General features: G+C 47.1%; 1 protein-coding gene across 3 annotated transcripts in view; it reads right to left on the reverse strand.

The window, feature by feature from the left end:
* The window catches only part of PIGU (phosphatidylinositol glycan anchor biosynthesis class U), a 100,766-nt gene that overhangs the window by 11,519 nt on the left and 71,615 nt on the right, over positions 1-17,632 (reverse strand). For 2 of the 3 annotated variants that reach the window (XM_053574388.1, XM_053574390.1), the window contains exons 8-11: positions 15,724-15,878; positions 10,959-11,102; positions 7,827-7,951; positions 1,988-2,130 (exon numbers count right to left, since the gene is read on the reverse strand). In XM_053574388.1, coding sequence (XP_053430363.1) covers positions 1,988-2,130; positions 7,827-7,951; positions 10,959-11,102; positions 15,724-15,878 — 567 coding nt within the window. The remainder of the gene's footprint in view (positions 1-1,987; positions 2,131-7,826; positions 7,952-10,958; positions 11,103-15,723; positions 15,879-17,632) is intronic. The other variant, XM_053574389.1, reaches the window with a different exon arrangement.

A 17,632-nucleotide genomic window follows, 5' to 3' on the forward strand; every position in this document is an offset into this window, starting at 1 on the left:
ATCCCCATGCCACTCAAAGAGGCCCTTCTCTCTGAAAAGCAGCCTCCGGGAGAAAGCTGGTATCTGGCAAGTTCCACAGATGCTTCTATATTTCCAGATCAAAACTTGAGACTCGTGACAAGACAACAGGCTGTGGACTATTTCTGTGGAGCTCACCAACCTCCCCAGAGGTCCAGGGCAGGCCCAGTGCCCTCCCATGCCAGCTGCTACGGGGATGTAAGGAAAGTAAGGAGCCTCTAGCAAGACAATCCAGGCCAACCTTCTGGATTCCTTCAGGGCATCCAGCTGGGCCTGCAGAGTTGGGCCTGTGTGGGACACAGGGAGGCGGGTACCGTGCCCTCGGCATCACTAATGACAGCGGGGTAGGCAGAACAGGCCCTGGCCGGGTCCCAGCCAGGCTCCAGGGCCTTCCATTTCTCTTTCTGCTAGTCACAAACCAAAACAAGTAGCTAGGCTGGACATTTATCCTCAAGAAATGTCTATGCAGGAAATACCAGTCCCATCACTCACTGAAAAAGCCCTAACTCCTGTCTTTCCCAGCAGCTAACCTTGGAGGCAAGAATTTCTCTGGGGACGATTCACTGGCATCGTTCATCTTCCCAGCCAGACCCACTTCCCGCCCAGGCCATTATGCACAGGAAATGTGCTGTGCCAACAGCAACTAAAATGGTGATGGTACAAGTGGTTCTCATAAGACCTCAGCGACGAGGACAGAGCCCGACCTGAATGAAGGCAGCACAGTGGAGAAGAGACCTTCTGAGAAGGGTTGGTGACTCCATGTGGGGTCTGCTAGAGCCCCTATCAGAACCTCTGGAAGAGCTTGATAAAAAATACAAATTCCTAACCCTGTCTTCAGTATTGAATCAAGGTTTGTAGGAGTGGGATCAGGAAATCTACCTTTTTTAAACAATCAGAGCCATATACTGATGACAGTCACAACATAATTACAGGACTTAAAACACAGTAACAGGAAATCTGCATTTCTAATAACCACCCCCTGGAGATTCTGATGCTTGAAGACCTTGCTCCACGAACCAGGAGGACAGGCTTTCTCAGAGTCAGGGCAGTCCATGCTGGTCCTCCTCTGACTGTGATCCTGTAGCCTCCTCTCCACTACGCCCAGCTGTGCAATTTGTGCAAACCAAACCACTTCTCAGCTCCTACTGCGCTCGGAGTCTGGAAAGCCTGTCCTTTTGCCCCTGCCCTCCCCATCTCACTCTGCACATTCACTACATGTGCCGCACCCCCCAGGTACCACTATAGAAAGAGGATGCCGGGCAGCACCTGTGGCTCAAAGGAGTAGGGCGCTGGTCCCACATGCCAGAGGTGGCGGGTTCAATCCTAGCCCTGCCCAAAAAAAAATGAAGAAAGAAAGAAAGAAAAAGAAAGAGGATGCCGGGCGGCACCTGTGGTCAGTGAGTAGGGTGCTGGCTCCATATACCAAAGGTGGCAAGTTCAAACCCAGCCCCAGCCAAACTGCAACAAAAAAAACAGCTGGGCGTGTGGCAGGCACCTATAGTCCCAGCTACTTGGGAGGCTGAGGCAAGAGAATCACTTTAGCCCAAGAGTTTGCGGTTGCTGTGAGCTGTGATGCCATGGCACTCTACCAGGGGTGACATAGTGAGACTCTGTCTCTAAAAAAAAAGAAAAGAAAGAAAGAAAAAAGAAAAAGAAAGAGGATGCCTTAGAAATCAAGCCTTCCCTGAATTTGGTTCTTGGCTCCAAATGACCTTGGGCCTAAGTCCCTCATTTGTAAAATAAGGAAAACACTATCTGTCTTAAAGTCTTGCTGGGAGAATTCATTGAGGCTGCGGCTCAGCATGGTGCCTCCAAAATCCCTGGCAGACTCTGTCTCACACTGCTTTTACTGGATGGGAGCTACCTGAGGGGAGTAACTGTCCCTCTGTCATGTCCAAATCCCTGTATGCAGAACCGAAAGCCAACGCTACATAATGAATACTGTCCCCATGTTGCCTGCAACTCTTACCTGCCCAACGTTGAAGGTCAGTGTGATGGCATAAAAGAAATTAGAGTTGGCACTTCCCGAATAAATCCAGAGGTGCCAGAGGACAGGGAAGAGCAGGGAGCAGACGATGATGATGCAGGTGAGGACAAAGATGTTTCGCAGGACTGCAAAGACAAGAGGGTCACAGTTAGCCCCATGCTCACTCTCTGGCACCCTCTCCCTTCTCTGAGGCCCCAATTGACACAAAGGCCCAGGGACAGACTCATGTAGACCAAAGGCAGCTTCCCTCTAGAGGCGCTGGGGTGCCAGGAGGCAAGGCAAACCTCACACCCTGAGCCAGTGGCTCCCAGGCCCACAGCTGTGGGAGCCCCTAGATTTGGACTCTTTCCTCCCCCTGTGGCCTGGACTGGCCGAAGACCAGCTATAGGTAGCAGGAATGCCCCTGGACACTAGAGGGCATTTCAAGACCTCACCCTCACCCCCTAATATTGGAGTGTCCAAGAGTAAGCCCACCACTCTTTCCCCAAGCAGGGTGCAACTGGCCACGTTGGATTGTGGATGAGAACCCTGGCATGAACTATGGAGCTTGAAGCCCCTCGGTGTGTCTCTATGGTGTCATGGTTCTGGCTCTTAGAAACATGTTTTTCGATGTCCTTAACTGGTGTCTTAGGTCCCCTGCCTCGCTCTTCAAACATTCCTCACTCTCACTGAGGTAACTGAAATAACTTCTTTTTGACATGCTGTCTCATTGAGGAGCATGTCTGAAAAAAAAAAAAATTAAAGTCTCTTTTGCCTTGTAAGGTGACATAGTCACAGATTCTGGGGATTCAGACTAGCTATCTTTGCAGGGCATCAATATGATTCTGCCTACCACACTGTGATTTTTTTTCCTTTTAATTCAGTAGTGGTTATTTAACAATAGGGTTACATGTTACTTATATTTCTTTATACTTCACTTATTAAATAAATATTTAAACAAATTAAAAGAATATCTTTTTAGGGCGGCGCCTGTGGCTCAGTCGGTATGGTGCCGGCCCCATATACCGAGGGTGGTGGGTTCAAACCCAGCCCCGGCCAACTGCAACCAAAAAAAAAAGAATATCTTTTTAAAAAGAATTTAGCACTGGGCCTGGTTCCCAGCAGGCACTAATGAATGGAAATTCCCTTCCTTTCTGTGATCCTGACCTTCAGGAAATCCTTTTCCCAAGTCAGACTTTTGGAAGACTTAAGGGATGGGGAAACTCCCAAACATTTAGGCCATTTGTCTCAGTTGTACAACCAGTTAATAGAAACGCTACCCTAGGGGTTCATGCATTGGAAGGGGGCCTGGATGACACAGATGAGTCTCAACTCTAGTTGCAAAGTGAACCCCTCACAACTAAGTCAGAGTCTATAGGACAGGCCCCTGACACCCACATGCAATATTAAGAACTTCCCGGGAGATTCCAATGTACAGCTGGGACTGAGAACACCTAGATTACAGCTGCCGACCCTGATAGTCTGTGACAGAGGCCACTGACTGGTGTCAAAGTGAGAATAATCAATACAAGGTAATCAACAATTCTTCGTAAAGCTGGATGTTTTCAACTCATAATTCGTTCATTCTTTAATCAGAAATGAAGTGTCTGGCTTGGCACCTGTAGCTTACCTTCTAGGGCACCAGCCACATACATCAGAACTGGTGGGTTCAAACTCAGCCCAGGCCTGCCAAACAATGACAACTACAACCAAAAAAGTGGCCAGGCATTGTGGCAGGCGCCCGTAGTCCCAGCTACTTGGGAGGCTGAGGCAAGAGAATCACTTAAGCCCAGGAGTTGGAGGTTGCTGTGCCTCCCGTCAGAGATGGGGATTTCAGACAGGGTGACAGGAAGGAGACCAAGTGAAAGAGACGGAAAGAGACTCACTTGCAATGCCTGGGTGCTATCACGAAGGGCTGCAAAAATACATTCCCATGTGCTTAGCCAGCATCCAGTTGGCTTCTGGCCTGTGGTGATCTTTGCGGGAAAGTGGAGCTGCTATTCACTTTTGTTGGCCGACAGGCCAGAGGAATAAAGCTATATGCCAGAGCAGATGGGGCCCGGGGACCCAGAGCACAGGACAGCTTGTTCCAGGCACCAGGAGGCGTCAGAGATATCAGAGGTGACCAGGGCTTAACTAAAAGAACGGGTTCACCCTTCACCAGCATTGTAGGTCAGATGGAATCAGCTTCCCCACCATTTTCCCAGGTGCCTTATTCAATCTCTGGTACCACTACTGACAAATTGGAACTCTTTAGGTAAGTCACTTTCCCTCTGGGCCTCATACATTCAAAAATAAATATGGCTTGAAAAACCCAGTCCCATCCAGAGGCACACAGAGGGGACTTGGAGATTTCAAAGGTCATGGTGATGTCACCTTTCTTAAACTATGTGCAAGGTAGATGGGAATTTACTATATCATTAACCTTTATAACTAATATGCATTTTATCAGTATTCTTTTGTCTCTACATAACAGTTAATACACACACACACACAGCCCTGTGGTAACTGGCTGTTTCTGCCGGATCACAGTAGACTGGCACCAGGCCTGCCAGCAGGCTGTTCCCTAACACCACAATTGCGCTCCAGTATGACTCATCTTGGCCCCAAGCTCCAGAGAGTCCAGCATCTGGGGCCTACACTCCGGAAAGGGCCATGTTCCTTTTCTCCTCCACTCCACTGACCAGTTCGGGAAAACAGAGAGGTGAATGTGGGAGCAGGCATGTTAGCACTGGCAGCTAGCGTCTAACCTGGCTTCCTAACCACATTAAATATATTCAGCCTGGGCTTGAAGACTTCACAAAATCTCCATTCATGGGTCCCAAGGACCAGGCCTGAAGATGCTCCTGGCTGAGCACAATGACTCACATTTGTCAAGCCCTAAACTCCAAGCATGAGTATTCCCTGCTGCAGGAGTGGGGAAGTAAGGGGGGCAGCCACTGTTCCCTACAGAAGCTTCGGACTACCTGCACCTATAAACTGCTTGCCCAAGCAGCCAGCAGCAGCAGCTACAGGATCATCCAGGCTTCTGGAAGTTACATCCTTCTCTGTGCTTAATTACCCCAGAGGGCACAAAACAGCTTATTTCAAGTTTGGAAAAATACGTTTATTCTAATAACTCAGATTACCAAGCCTGAAGCTTTGATCATGGGACTGTGCAGGTGACTCCCTGCATAGTAATTACTGATGATATTACCTGCAATGGGATTTATATATATTTCTTCTCAAACTTAAAACACCTAAGAAAGATACGCTCCTTATTATCAACTAAGATGAAAAAATCAAAGGCATAGAAAGGTTAAATAACGTCCCTGGGACACATAGATAGTAATGAGAGCACCAGGTCTCAGCCTCAAGTCGGTCTATTTCCAGACTGTTCAGAAGCACAGGGTGAAAGATAAGTCACCAAGGGACAGCCAAGAAAAAAAAACATTCTAGGCTGGGCACAGTGGCTCACATCTGTAATCTCAGCATTCTGGGAGGCTGAGGTGGGAAGATCACTTGAGCTTAGGAGTTCAGCCTGAGCAAGAGTGAGACCCCATCTCCACTAAAAAGAAAAAGTTAGCTGGGCACGGTGGCAGGCGCCTGTAGTTCCATCTACCCAGGAGGCTGAGGCAGGAGGATCACTTGAACCCAGGAGTTTGAGTTTGCTGGAAGCTAGGTGAAGCCATGGCACTCTAGCCTAGATGACAGAAAGAGATTTTATCTCAAAAAAACAAAAAGAAGAAAGAAAAAACCATTCTACATCCACAAGACCCACCCTGTGTAGGGCATACCCACATGTTTTGGTGGCCTCATGACTTGTCACTAGCAACTCTGTCCAAGGGCCCCAAGCAGAGTCTGAGCCTGCTGGGCTGGGTAACTCCTGTCTGTGCACTGAGTATGTCACATGCAGAAGACACCAATTCCTCCTCCCAGTCAGGCAAGTCTGGTCACTGCCCTACCAGGTTATCACCTGCAAGAGCAGCCCTGGCCCCACGGCCCACATAGCTGTTTACCTTCACTCAGAGGCCGGCTCTTACAGGTAGGTTTCTTGCCAGCAGCTGGTCAGTTTCACTTCCTGCTTGACACCCAGGGTTCCAAAACAACAACAAAGACTCACTTCCTCTGAATCGTGAACTCCCTGAATTCATTCTTGACACCCGGCCAAACTACAACAAAAAAATAGCTGGGCGTTGTGGCGGGCGCCTGTGGTCCCTGCTGCTTGGGAGGCTGGGGCAAGGAAATCACTTAAGCCCAGGAGTTTGAGGTTGCTGTGAGCTGTGACACCAGGGCCCTCAACCCAGGGTGACTGCTTGAAACTCTGTCACAAAAAAAAAAAACCTACTCCACAAACATTTGAGACTTAAACACTCACTCCACAAATGAATATGTCAGGGTCATTCCTGAGTACTGGGGATGTGAGATATAAATAATGTCTACCCTGAGGGAGTCCCCAAACACTGAAAGGAACCCACCCCAGAGGGCTAAGAGCCCCACTAGGGGAAGTGCTGGGGAGCTAGGCAGCACAGATAGGTCACCAGTAAACCATCTTATGAGAAGGAGATGGTTAGAGCTTAAAGGAGTCATCACAGTGGGCAAGAAGTCTCATGCTCATCAGTCTTCCAGAAACTTCTGAGTGCAACACTGGGGAATGATTCAAAGCCCAATGTATAGAGTTTGCTTAGCTACAAGTGGTTTCTTAAATTTAAATTAATTTTTTTTTTTTTGAGGAGGAGTTTCATTTTATCATCCTTGGTACAGTACGTTGGCGTCACAGCTCATAGCAACCTCAAACTCTTGGGCTTTTGCCTCAGCTTCCAAGTAGCTGGGACTATAGGCGCCCTCAAAACGCCCAGCTATTTTTTTTAAAGATGGGGGGGTGTCTCATTGTTGCTCAGGCTGGTCTCGAACTCATGGGCTCAAGGTATCTATCCGTCTGGGCCTCCCAGAGTGCTAGGATTAAAATGAATTTAAATTTAAACTTCAGGTTCTTCGTCACTCAAGTGACTACTGTATTGAACTAGGCAGATACAGGATATTTCTATCATCACATAAAGTCATGTTGGATGGGCCTCCAATCCCTGGCATTCCACTTACCAGTCACATGACCTGGAACAAGCAGCTCTACCTTTCTGTAGCTTTTATCATCCTTGGTAGAGTGCCTTGGCGTCACAGCTCACAGCAACCTCAAACTCTTGGGCTTTTGCCTCAGCCTCCAAGTAGCTGGGACTACAGGCAGCTCTACCTTTAAGACTTCTCATCTGCAAAATGGGTATAACTTACCTCAAAGGCTGGAATGCAGATAAAATGAGCTAATCAATGGATGCAACATTCTCAGAACCACAAGGCCAGGTACACAGTAAGTGTTCAGTAAATGACAGTTTTCTGTTTTTTTTTTTTTTTTTTTTTTTTGAGACAGAGTATGTCACCCTGGGTAGAGTGCCGGGGCATCACAGCTCACACAACCTCAAACTCTTGGGCTTAAGAGATTCTCTTGCTTCAGCCTCCCAAGTAGTTGGGACTACAGGCACCCGCCACAACACCGGCTATTTTTTGTTGCAGTTGTCATTGTTGTTTAGTTGGCTTGGGCCAGGCTCGAACCTGCTAGCCTCAGTGCACATGGCCGGGACCATAATCACTGTGCTACAGGCGCCAAGCCAATGACAGTTGTTTTTATCACCACTAGTCCATAGCACCCAGAGCAGATATTATGCCGCAAGCCTCTGCTTCTCTCCTAGTGCTGCTGCTCATCAAATGTCCAGTACATGCCTACCAATTCCTTTTTCCCTGGCTCCTTCACCCAGGGGCCAGGCTGACAGGAATCTGCCACAAGCAGGGAGGTAGAGGCAGGAGTACTCACATCTGTAAAGATGGTTCCATACAGGAAAGAAGGCCATGTAGAGGGCCACATCCCCCACCGTCGGGTAGGACTTAAAGATGGAGATGATGGCAATCTGGATGAACATGAAGAAGACAGGGTGCTCCCTGGGGCAGGGCAGGGGGAAGACAGACAGATGGAGAGAGATCAGCCAGAGACCAGGCCTCCCCCAGAGACTCCTGATCCCACATTTTGAACCAAAACTACTCCCCAAGGGACTTCAGGCAGGGATTTGCTCGATTACCTACAAGGCAGGGCCCAGGCCCCAGTAGTATAGCAGAAAACTGCAGGGAATACCCAGAGGTGGTGAGGAGGGCCCAGCAAACACTAGAAAAGCAGGCCACAGAGATGGTTCCCGTCAGTGCCCCCACCTCTCCCAGCTCTGGGCCTTCCCCTAGGAGCAACTGAGGAAGAAAACAAATGAAGTCAGCATTCTCCATTACTGGGCTTAAATGACTGCTTGTCAGGGTAACCAGGAGGCCTCCCTGGCCAGACGGCCTCTGTAACTGCCCAGGGTAGGCAGTGCCTCCTTACTGATGCCTTCTCTGACAATATGATCAGTGGGCTCTGCAGACCCTCAGTGTGGGAAGCTCCTTTCCAGAAAGGGAACAGAGAGCTGCACACAGCTTGTCAGTGCTTGACGGCTGGAACAGGAGTTCTTGCAACTTAAACTAATGGCAGTTTAAACTATTATTATAAATTAGTAAGCGAGAACAATGGCAACCATTTCCTGAACCCTCACTCCATGCTAAGTTCTGTGCAAGGCCCTTTTCTTGCATCATCTCTTGTGATCCTGACCATGCGTCAGCCACTCTTAAGGCAAGTGATCCTGTCACCCGTGCTTCACAGATGAGGAAACTGGGGTTCAGAGAAGAGAGTTGACTAAGTAAGTTAAAAGTAAGGGGGCTGTCAGTCTCCACAGCTCTGACCACCACCTACAGTGTTCTCCTGAGTGCTTAATTCCCTTCTCTACTCTGGTCAAGGGAGGGTAGGGACAGAGCTCACCTCCAACGCCCCTCCCAGAGGTGACCAAGTGCTAAAGGAAGGCAAACAGGAAGAGGCTGGGCCTAACCTCTCCTCACCTACCTCTAAATAACATGTGCATGGCTTACTTTTGCAAAGGACATGGACCCCAGCTCATGAAGGTTTTCCTCAAAGGTTAATGACAGTCTTGTCTTGGAGATCAGAGGTCAGAGTGACTCAATGAGTACAAATCTGAGATGTAGTGACAAATATGTACACACCTCAAACGCTATCACACAGCAAATGCCTCAGAATCTCAGCTTGGCAAAGTCACAGAACCCTGTAGCCTCCAAGAAGCGTCTACCCAGCTCAGTGTGACAATCCAATCACTGGCTTTGGGTTTTTTTAGGTAGTTGATAACAACACAATTTTTTTTATTAGATAGAGTCTCACTTTGATGCTCTCACTAGAGTGCCATGGAGTCACAGTTCACAGCAACCTCAAACTCTTAGGCTCAAGTGATTCTCTTGCCTCAGCCTCCCGAGTAGCTGGGACTATAGGCGCCTGCCACACACCTGGCTATTTTTAGAGACGGGGTCTTGCTGTTGCTCAGGCTGGTCTTGAACTCGTGAGCTCAGCCAATCCACCTGCCTCAGCCTCCCAGAGTGCTGGGAGTACAGGTGTGAGCCACCACATCCAGCCCAGCTGCAACATTTCTATTAAAAGTTCAGAGACAATGCAGAGACATGGACCAGAGCCTTCTGCAACACTGCACAGAAGGAGAGGGGTCTCAAAGGGGGCTGTTCCCACAAAGCTGGCACTGGAAGCAAAAACTGTGGGGAGTTTTTGCAGTAAGAGTTTAGGTGGAGCCTCCTGTCCAGGCAGACAGGGAACAGTGGGGGGAAGCAGGTACCTTCGTGCTTTCTGTCTCCACAGCCACAGGGCCCTGGCCTGAGGGAGTGGGAGACCACACAATGGTGGCACTATTGTCAGCCCAGGAGTGATGTGTGGCCTCCACATGCAGACAGTAAAAGCCGAGGGGGAGCTGGCTGGACTCCCAGGAAAGGTTCTCTGGGCTCCCTCTTCCTCTCAGCCCAGTGGCTGGGCCTCACCAGAACATGGGCAGAGAAGGCGGACACACACGGCTGGAGAGCTGCCAGAGTTCTGGAACCTGCCAGGCCATGGATGGAAGGTTTTCTGTCATGCCATGCCGAGGCTGTGTCATGGGATACATCACTGAGGGTTTACAGAATGGGAACCATGTGCATCGGTGCACAAGCCATGGAGAACGGCAGAACAGAGCAGAGAACTCAAGCTCTTAAAATCTAAATCCAATGCTCTTCCAGGTTTCTTAGACCATCCAGGCATATCTGTACCTGTCTGTGCCTATTTTCCCTTCTCTGAAGCTAAGATGATAGAACCATTTCCAGAGGCCACGACAAGCTCTCCCTCAGGAGCTTGGCACGGTGCAGGGGGAGAAGCATAGACTTAGAGAAACCTGGCTCTGAGTCCCAACTGCACTGTTCACAAGCTTTGAGCAAACCATTCCACTTCCTCAACTGTAAGATGGAAGTGAGGATAAGAATACAACGCCTACCATCATGAGTTGCTGGGTTGCATATGACGACATTTCAGAGAGCCTAGAAAGATGCCTGGGATGGAGCAGCTCAACTTGTGCTAGCTCTCTCACACTGCAGAAGAGAACTCCACAAACAAACCCTTTGAGGGAACTGATCAAAAGATTAAACAGAGCTGCAGGTAGCCAGCTCCCAACTGACCCATCCCGAGTCCCCTTGGATGAACTGTCTCTGGCTACTGATGGAAGACATCCAACCAGATCGACTTTTCCCACAGACACCCTCCCTCTACCACAATCCCTGTCCTTGTCCAAAACAGTGAGTGGGCTTAGCAGCAATGAGGGTTCAAGCACCTCCAAGTGAAGCCAGGGAATACTGGGGCTGCAAAGCACCCTCCCTACAGCCTGTACACATCTGTTACTCTGTTGCTGGCTATGGCACCCTTAGAAGCTAAGGGCAAGATGACACAAACCTAACAGCAGGTGATCCCATCAGAAGGGCCCCCAAGGCTGCAAGGGACATGGGGTCCCTGGGTGGCTCTGAGCACAACGCAGCAGCAGGTCCGACCACTTACTTTAGCTTTATGGCTAAGGGGATGGTGTAGAAGAAGACGTTGATCTGAAACACGCACACAAAGAAGAGGCTGAAGTGCTCAAACATCTCTGCAAAGAAGTACCAGAAAAGACCAATGTTGGGAGTGAGATCTGGAACAGAAAGTCTGGAATTAAGAAAACAAAGGGAGAGAAAAAAGAGCGCAAAGTTAGAAATGGTCTGCTTGGACCTTGATTTCTCCTAAAGACTTTGGTCACTTCTGGGCAACAAAAGCTAACTTTTCCCCTACAGAGACCCTACAGGATGGGAAGGGCTCTCCAGGTTGCCTGGATATAGGTAACTAACAAAAACGAGGGGCAGAGACACAGAGAACAATACTCCATAATAAACATTAGCTAAGCCAAACAAAATCAAAATGAGGTAGGGATTCATCCTAGAAATCAAGACTAGGGTGGCGCCTATGGCTCAGTGAGTAAGGCACCGGCCCCATATACCAGAGGTGGTGGGTTCAAACCCAGCCCCTGCAAAAAAAGAAAGAAATCAAGAGACTAATTTCTCTTTTACCCAAGACAGTTTAAACTCAGGAGATTAAGGGAAGAACAAGTTTTTTTTTTTTTTTTTTTTTTTCAGTTTATGACCAGGGCTGGGTTTGAACCCACCACCTCTGGCATATGGGTCGGCGCCCTACTCCTTTGAGCCATAGGTGCCGCCCATGGAAGAACAAGTTTTAAATACACAATATCTATTATATTTGGGGGATTCCAGAGACCTGCCTAGAGGAACAAGCGCAAAGATCCTGCTCCTCCCCGTTCTTGCTCCACACCACACCCCACAGCAGGAGCCGGAAGACGAGGCCTGAGAAGGCAGTGAGACTTCTAGGGGATTCAGAAACCATTAGCATGTTTTGGCTAGGATCCCCAGGGTCCCAGACCTCATTTGAGAAATTAGGGTTTAACTGGAAAACTTTTTGTTTGGTTAAATCAAAGACTGGCTGTGATTCTGGCTTTTCTAAAAGTATATATTATGTATTTTTTATTTATTTTTATTTATTTTTTTATTTTTTTGAGACAGAGTCTCACTATGTCACCCTCAGTAGAGTACCATGGCATCACAGCTCACAGCAACCTCAAACTCTTGGGCTTAAGCGATTCTCTTGCTTCCTCCTCCCAAGTAGCTGGGACTACAGGCACCCACCACAACACCTGGCTATTTTTTGTTGCAGTTGTCATTGTTGTCTAGCTGTCCCAGGCTGGGGTTGAACCCAACAGCCTTGGTGCATATGGCTGGTGCTGTAACCACTGTGTTATGGGCACGTTATATTTTTGATTGAAAAAAAATACAAGTCTGGCTACAGAGGCTCATGTCTGTAATCCTAGCACTCTGGGAGGCCAAGGTGGGAGAATCCCTTGAGCTCAGAGTTTGAGGTTGCTGTGAGCTAAGCTGATGCCATAGCACTCTAGCCTGGGCAACAGAATGAGACTCTGTCTCAAAAAAAAAAAAAAAAATACAAAATGGAAACTGATCTCAATTCATAATTTAAAAAAGACAATAAATGGGGCATGGAAAAAGAAAGAGAGGCAATGGCTCACAGATTTCCCTGATGGAGGTTTCCACCTGAGCTAAGTCTTTGCCTCGTGCTGACATACATTTCCTTTTCTATGAAATGAGGTAAAGAATATAATCTATGGCCCATCAGAAAGCCAGGAAAAGTTCTTCACCAGGCATCCAAACTCCACCCAAGGCAGAGCATGAAGAACAGAAAGTTACGACGTCGTCTTATGCTTGGCCAGGATTTAACACAAATAAGCAGCCCAGAATCCCAGATAGGAGTGCTGCCACGCCAGATCTCCCCTCCCCCTGGACAGGTTTAAGCATCTACCACCTGCTGAGCTATAAGCCACTCCAGGTGTGGGTAGCAACCAACCCCTCAGAGCCAGGGACACAGGGTACACTTGGAAATGTTTGCAAAATTCATGCATATACACTTGGACAAGCTTGCAGCACTCAAACTCATTTGGATTTTCTCTGAAGGTTTGACATGTGGTAGGTGGCTTTATGTTAAAACTATCAGGCTTGGCACCTGTAGCTCCGTGGCTAGGGTACCAGCCACATACACCGGAGCTGGTTGGTTCCAACCCAGCCCGGGCCTGCCAAACAACAATGACAACTACAACCAAAAAATAACTGGGCATTGTGGCGGGAGCCTGTAGTCCCAGCTCCTTGGGAGGCTGAGGCAAGAAAATCGCTTAAGCCCAAGAGTTTGAGGTTGCTGTGAGCTGTGACGCCATAGCACTCTACCAAGGATGACAAAGTGAGACTGTCTCAAACAAAAACTGTCAGAGACCCTCTTACAGTAGAGTATCTATTACTGTTTGGAACTAAACCCAAATTTCCCAGTTGGAGGCTGGCAGTTCCTCTGGATTTTCCTAGGGAGTGCTCCTTAATCCCACCAGATCAAAGGTATATGACAGACCAGAGGTCCTCAAAATGTGTCCCCTGGACCAATAGGACCACAATGGCATCACCTGAAAACCTGAGAAATGCAAATTCCTGGTCTCTACCCCATACCTACTTGATCAGAACCTCTGGGAGGTAAGCCCAGTGACCTGGGTTTCAACAAGTCCTACATATGACTCTCATGTACCTTAAAGTTTAGGGACTGCTGCTCTGATCCTTGTGGTTGCTTGCCCTCTGCTTCCAACGGGAGCTATAGAAACCAAATTAGCTTCCAGGGTTTTCTAGTTTTTTTAAATTATTTATTTTATTTTACTTTATTTTTAAATTATTTTTATTTTATTTATTTACTTTTCTTGAGACAGTCTCACTCTGTTGCCCTGGATAGCGTGCCCTGATGACATAGCTCATAGCAACCTCAAACTCTTTCTTTTCTTTTCTTTTTTTTTTTTGAGATTGAGTTTCACTTTGCTGCCCTTGGTAGAGTGCTGTGGCATCATAGCTCACACCAACCTCAAACTGCTGAGCTCAAGCGATTCTCTTGCCTCAGCTTCCCAAGTAGCTAAGACTACAGGCACCTGCCACAATACCCAGCTATTTTTAGAGACAGGGTCTCACTCTTGCTTAAGCTGGTTTCAAACTCCTGAGCCCAGGCAATCCACCCACCTCAGCCTCCCAGAGTGCTAGGATTACAGGCGTTAACAACCTCAAACTCTTAGGGGGCTTGAGCAATCCTCTTGCCTTAGCCTCCTGAGTAGCTGGGACTACAGGTGCCCACCACAATGCCCAGCTAATTTTTCTATTTTTAGTAGAAATGGGGGTCTCCCTCTTGCTCAGGCTGGTCTTAAACTCCTGGGCTCAAACAATCCACCTGCCTCAGCCTCCCAGGGTGCTAAGATTATAGGAGTAAGCCACGGCACCAGCTGTATTTTATTTTATTATTTTTGAGAGAGTCTCATTCAGTCACCTTAGGTATAATGCCCTAGCATCATCATAGCTCACAGCAACCTCAAACCCATGGGCTCAAGCTATCTTCATGTCTCAGCTTCCTTGGTAGCTGGGATTACAGGTGACGCCCACAACACTCAGCTAACTTTTTTTTTCTATTTTAGAAGAGACGGGGTCTTACTCTTGCTTGGGCTATTCTCAAACTCCTGAGCTCAATCAATCTACCCATGTCGGCCTCCCAAAGTACTAGAATTACAGGCATGAGCCACTGTGCCCAGCCTTCTGTTTTTTTCTTAAAGTGAGAGTTTCTAATTATATAAATGTATGGGGTACAAAATGATGTTATGATTTATGAATACAATGTGGGATAATTAAATAAATTAGTTAACATTTCCATCAACTCAAATACTTAACATTGTTTGTGGTAGAAACATTTAAGATTTACTGACTGGCTCAGGGCTTATAGATCAGCTCAGCGGCTAGGGTGCCAGCCACATATACTGGAGCTGGAAGGTTCGAATCCAGCCCGGGCCCGCCAAACAACGACAACTACAGCCAAAAAATAGCCAGATGTTGTGGCGGGCACCTGTAGTCCCAGCTACTTAGGAGGCTAAGGCAAGAGAATCGCTTAAGCCTAAGAGTTGGGGGTTGCTGTGAGCTGTGACACGATGGCACTCTACCGAGGGGGACATAGTGAGACTGTCTCAAAAAAAAAAAAAAAAAATGTACTCACTTAGCAGTTTTAAGATATGCAATACTTATTATTAACCATATTTACCATGCTGTGCAACAGAACTCAAAAAAATTTAAAAAATCACCTTCTTCCTGTAGAACTGAGATTTCATATCCCTCGACCATCTTCCCATCCTCCCGGCCCCTAGCAACTGTAACCACCCTTCCACTCTCAGCTTCTGTAAGTTCAATTGTTTTAAATTCCACATATAAATGTGAACCCATGTGGTATTTGTCTTTCTTTGCCTGGATACTTGCACTTAACATAATGTTCTCCAATTCTATCCATGTTGTTACAAATGTTAGAATTTCCTTTTTGTGGCTGAATAGTATTCCATTGCATATATGTACCAAATTTTCTTTATCCATTCATGTCTTGATAGACACTTAGGCTAACTCCTTAACTTGGCTAGCGTGAATAGTGCTCTGATAAACGAGAGTGCAGACACATCTTCAACATGCTGACTTCAAATCCTTTGCGTAAACACACAGAAATGGGATTACTGGATCATACGGTCATCTAATTTTAGTTTTTTGAGGAAGCTTTACCAAGTTTTCCATAACAACTATACTAATTTACATTCCCATCACAATATAACAAGGGTTCCCTTTTTCCCACAGTTTCTAGAGTTTTCAAATGAGGTCTTACTTACATGAAGCCATAGACTGCAGGAATGAAATCCCAGGAGCTGAGAAGGAAGAAGGAGAGGCAAACGATTACCACTAGGCTTCCTACATACATCATGGCATACTCCCAAGAGAAGATCCAGAAGGCTTTGCTCGTCATTTTCATGGGTATATACTGCCGCTAGGAGAGAAGACAAAATAATACACTAAGGAATGTCATCAATAGAGAGCAGTTGTCAGCTTAAATTTAAAGAGTCCTCCTGCCACGATGCACAGGTTACAATTTTGCTTTGGTACGTTAAGAAGTTAGAAGTATGTTAAATGTTAAAAAAATATGTGTGACTGGGCGGTGCCTGTGGCTCAGTGAGTAGGGCGCCGGCCCCATATACCAAGGGTGGCAGGTTCAAACCCAGCCCCGGCCAAATTGCAAAAACAACAAAAAAATAGCTGGGTGTTGTGGCAGGCACCTGTAATCCCACCTACTTGGGAGGCTGAGGCAAGAGAAATGCCTAAGCCCAAGAGTTGGAGGTTGCTGTGAGCTATGATGCCACTGTACTCTACCATGGGCGACAAAGTGAGACTCTGTCTCTAAAAAAAAAAAAAGTGTGACTGTGCATCCTCCTACGTTAGACCTAGTAAAACCATTTCTAGGTCTGTATCCCAGAGATACGTTGCACGAAATACATTCTTTGTACCCCTATTTGGACTATCAAGAAAAAAATCCTTTAACAAAGAAAAAATTAAATAAATTGCGGCATATTGGTATACTATTTAGCGGGTTAAATAAATAAGCTGTAATTACATGTGACAACAGGGCTAGATTTCAAGAATGTGAGGTTAACTATTAATAGAATATTGACAAATAATCTATTTAATATGAAAATATTCGGCTCAGCACCCGTAGCTTAGTGGTTGGGGTGCCGGCCACATATACCGAGGCTGGCTAAACAACAGTGACAGACAACTACAACAACAAAAATAGCCGGGTGTTTTGGTGGGTGCCTGTAATCCCAACTACTTGGGAGGGTGAGGCAAGAGAATTGCTTAAGCCCAAGAGTTGGAGGTTGAGCTGTGACACCACAGCACTCTACCGAGTGCAACATAGTGAGACTCTACCTCAAAAAAAAAAAAAAAAGGAAAAAAAAGAAGAAGGCGGCTTGGCAACTGTAGCTCAAGCAGCTAATGCACCAGCCACATACACCTGAGCTGGCGGGTTTGAATCCAGCCCAGGTCCACCAAACAATGAGGGCTGCAACCAAAAAATAGCCGGGTGTTGTGGCAGGCGCCCGTAGTCCCAGCTACTTGGGAGGCTGAGGCAGGAGAATCACTTGAGCCCAGGGGTTAGAGGTTGCTGTGAGCTGTGATGCCACAGCACTCTACCCAGGGCGACAGCTTGAGGCTCAGTCTCAAAAAACAAAAAAGAAGGAAAGAAAGTATTGATTGTAGTGATGGCTGTATTACTCTGTGAATAATCCTAAAAAAATCACTGTTCACTTCATTTTTTATTTTTCTATTTTTGAGATGGAGTCTCACTCCATTGCCCCCGGAAGAGTGAAATGGCATCATCATAGCTCAATGCAACCTCAAACTCCTTGGCTCAAGCAATCCTCTTGCCACACTCTCCTGAGTAGCTAGGAATATAGGGTGGTGCCACCACATTTTTTTCCAATTTTTGGTAGAGATGGGGTCTTGCTGTTACTCAGGCTAGTTTGAACTCTTAACCTCAAGTGATCCTTCTGCTTCACATCTCAGAGTGCTAGGATTACAGGAATAAGGCACCATGCCTGACCTGAAACATTCACCTCAAATAAGTAAATTGTATGGAATGTGAATTATAGCCTTTTGTTGTTGTTGTTATAGAGACAGAGTCTCACTTTATCACCCTCGGTAGAGTGCCGTGAAGTCACAGCTCACAGCAACCTCCAGCTCTTGGGC

Source organism: Nycticebus coucang, chromosome 21 (genome assembly GCF_027406575.1).
Source record: "Nycticebus coucang isolate mNycCou1 chromosome 21, mNycCou1.pri, whole genome shotgun sequence".
Classification (NCBI taxonomy): Eukaryota; Metazoa; Chordata; class Mammalia; order Primates; family Lorisidae; genus Nycticebus; species Nycticebus coucang.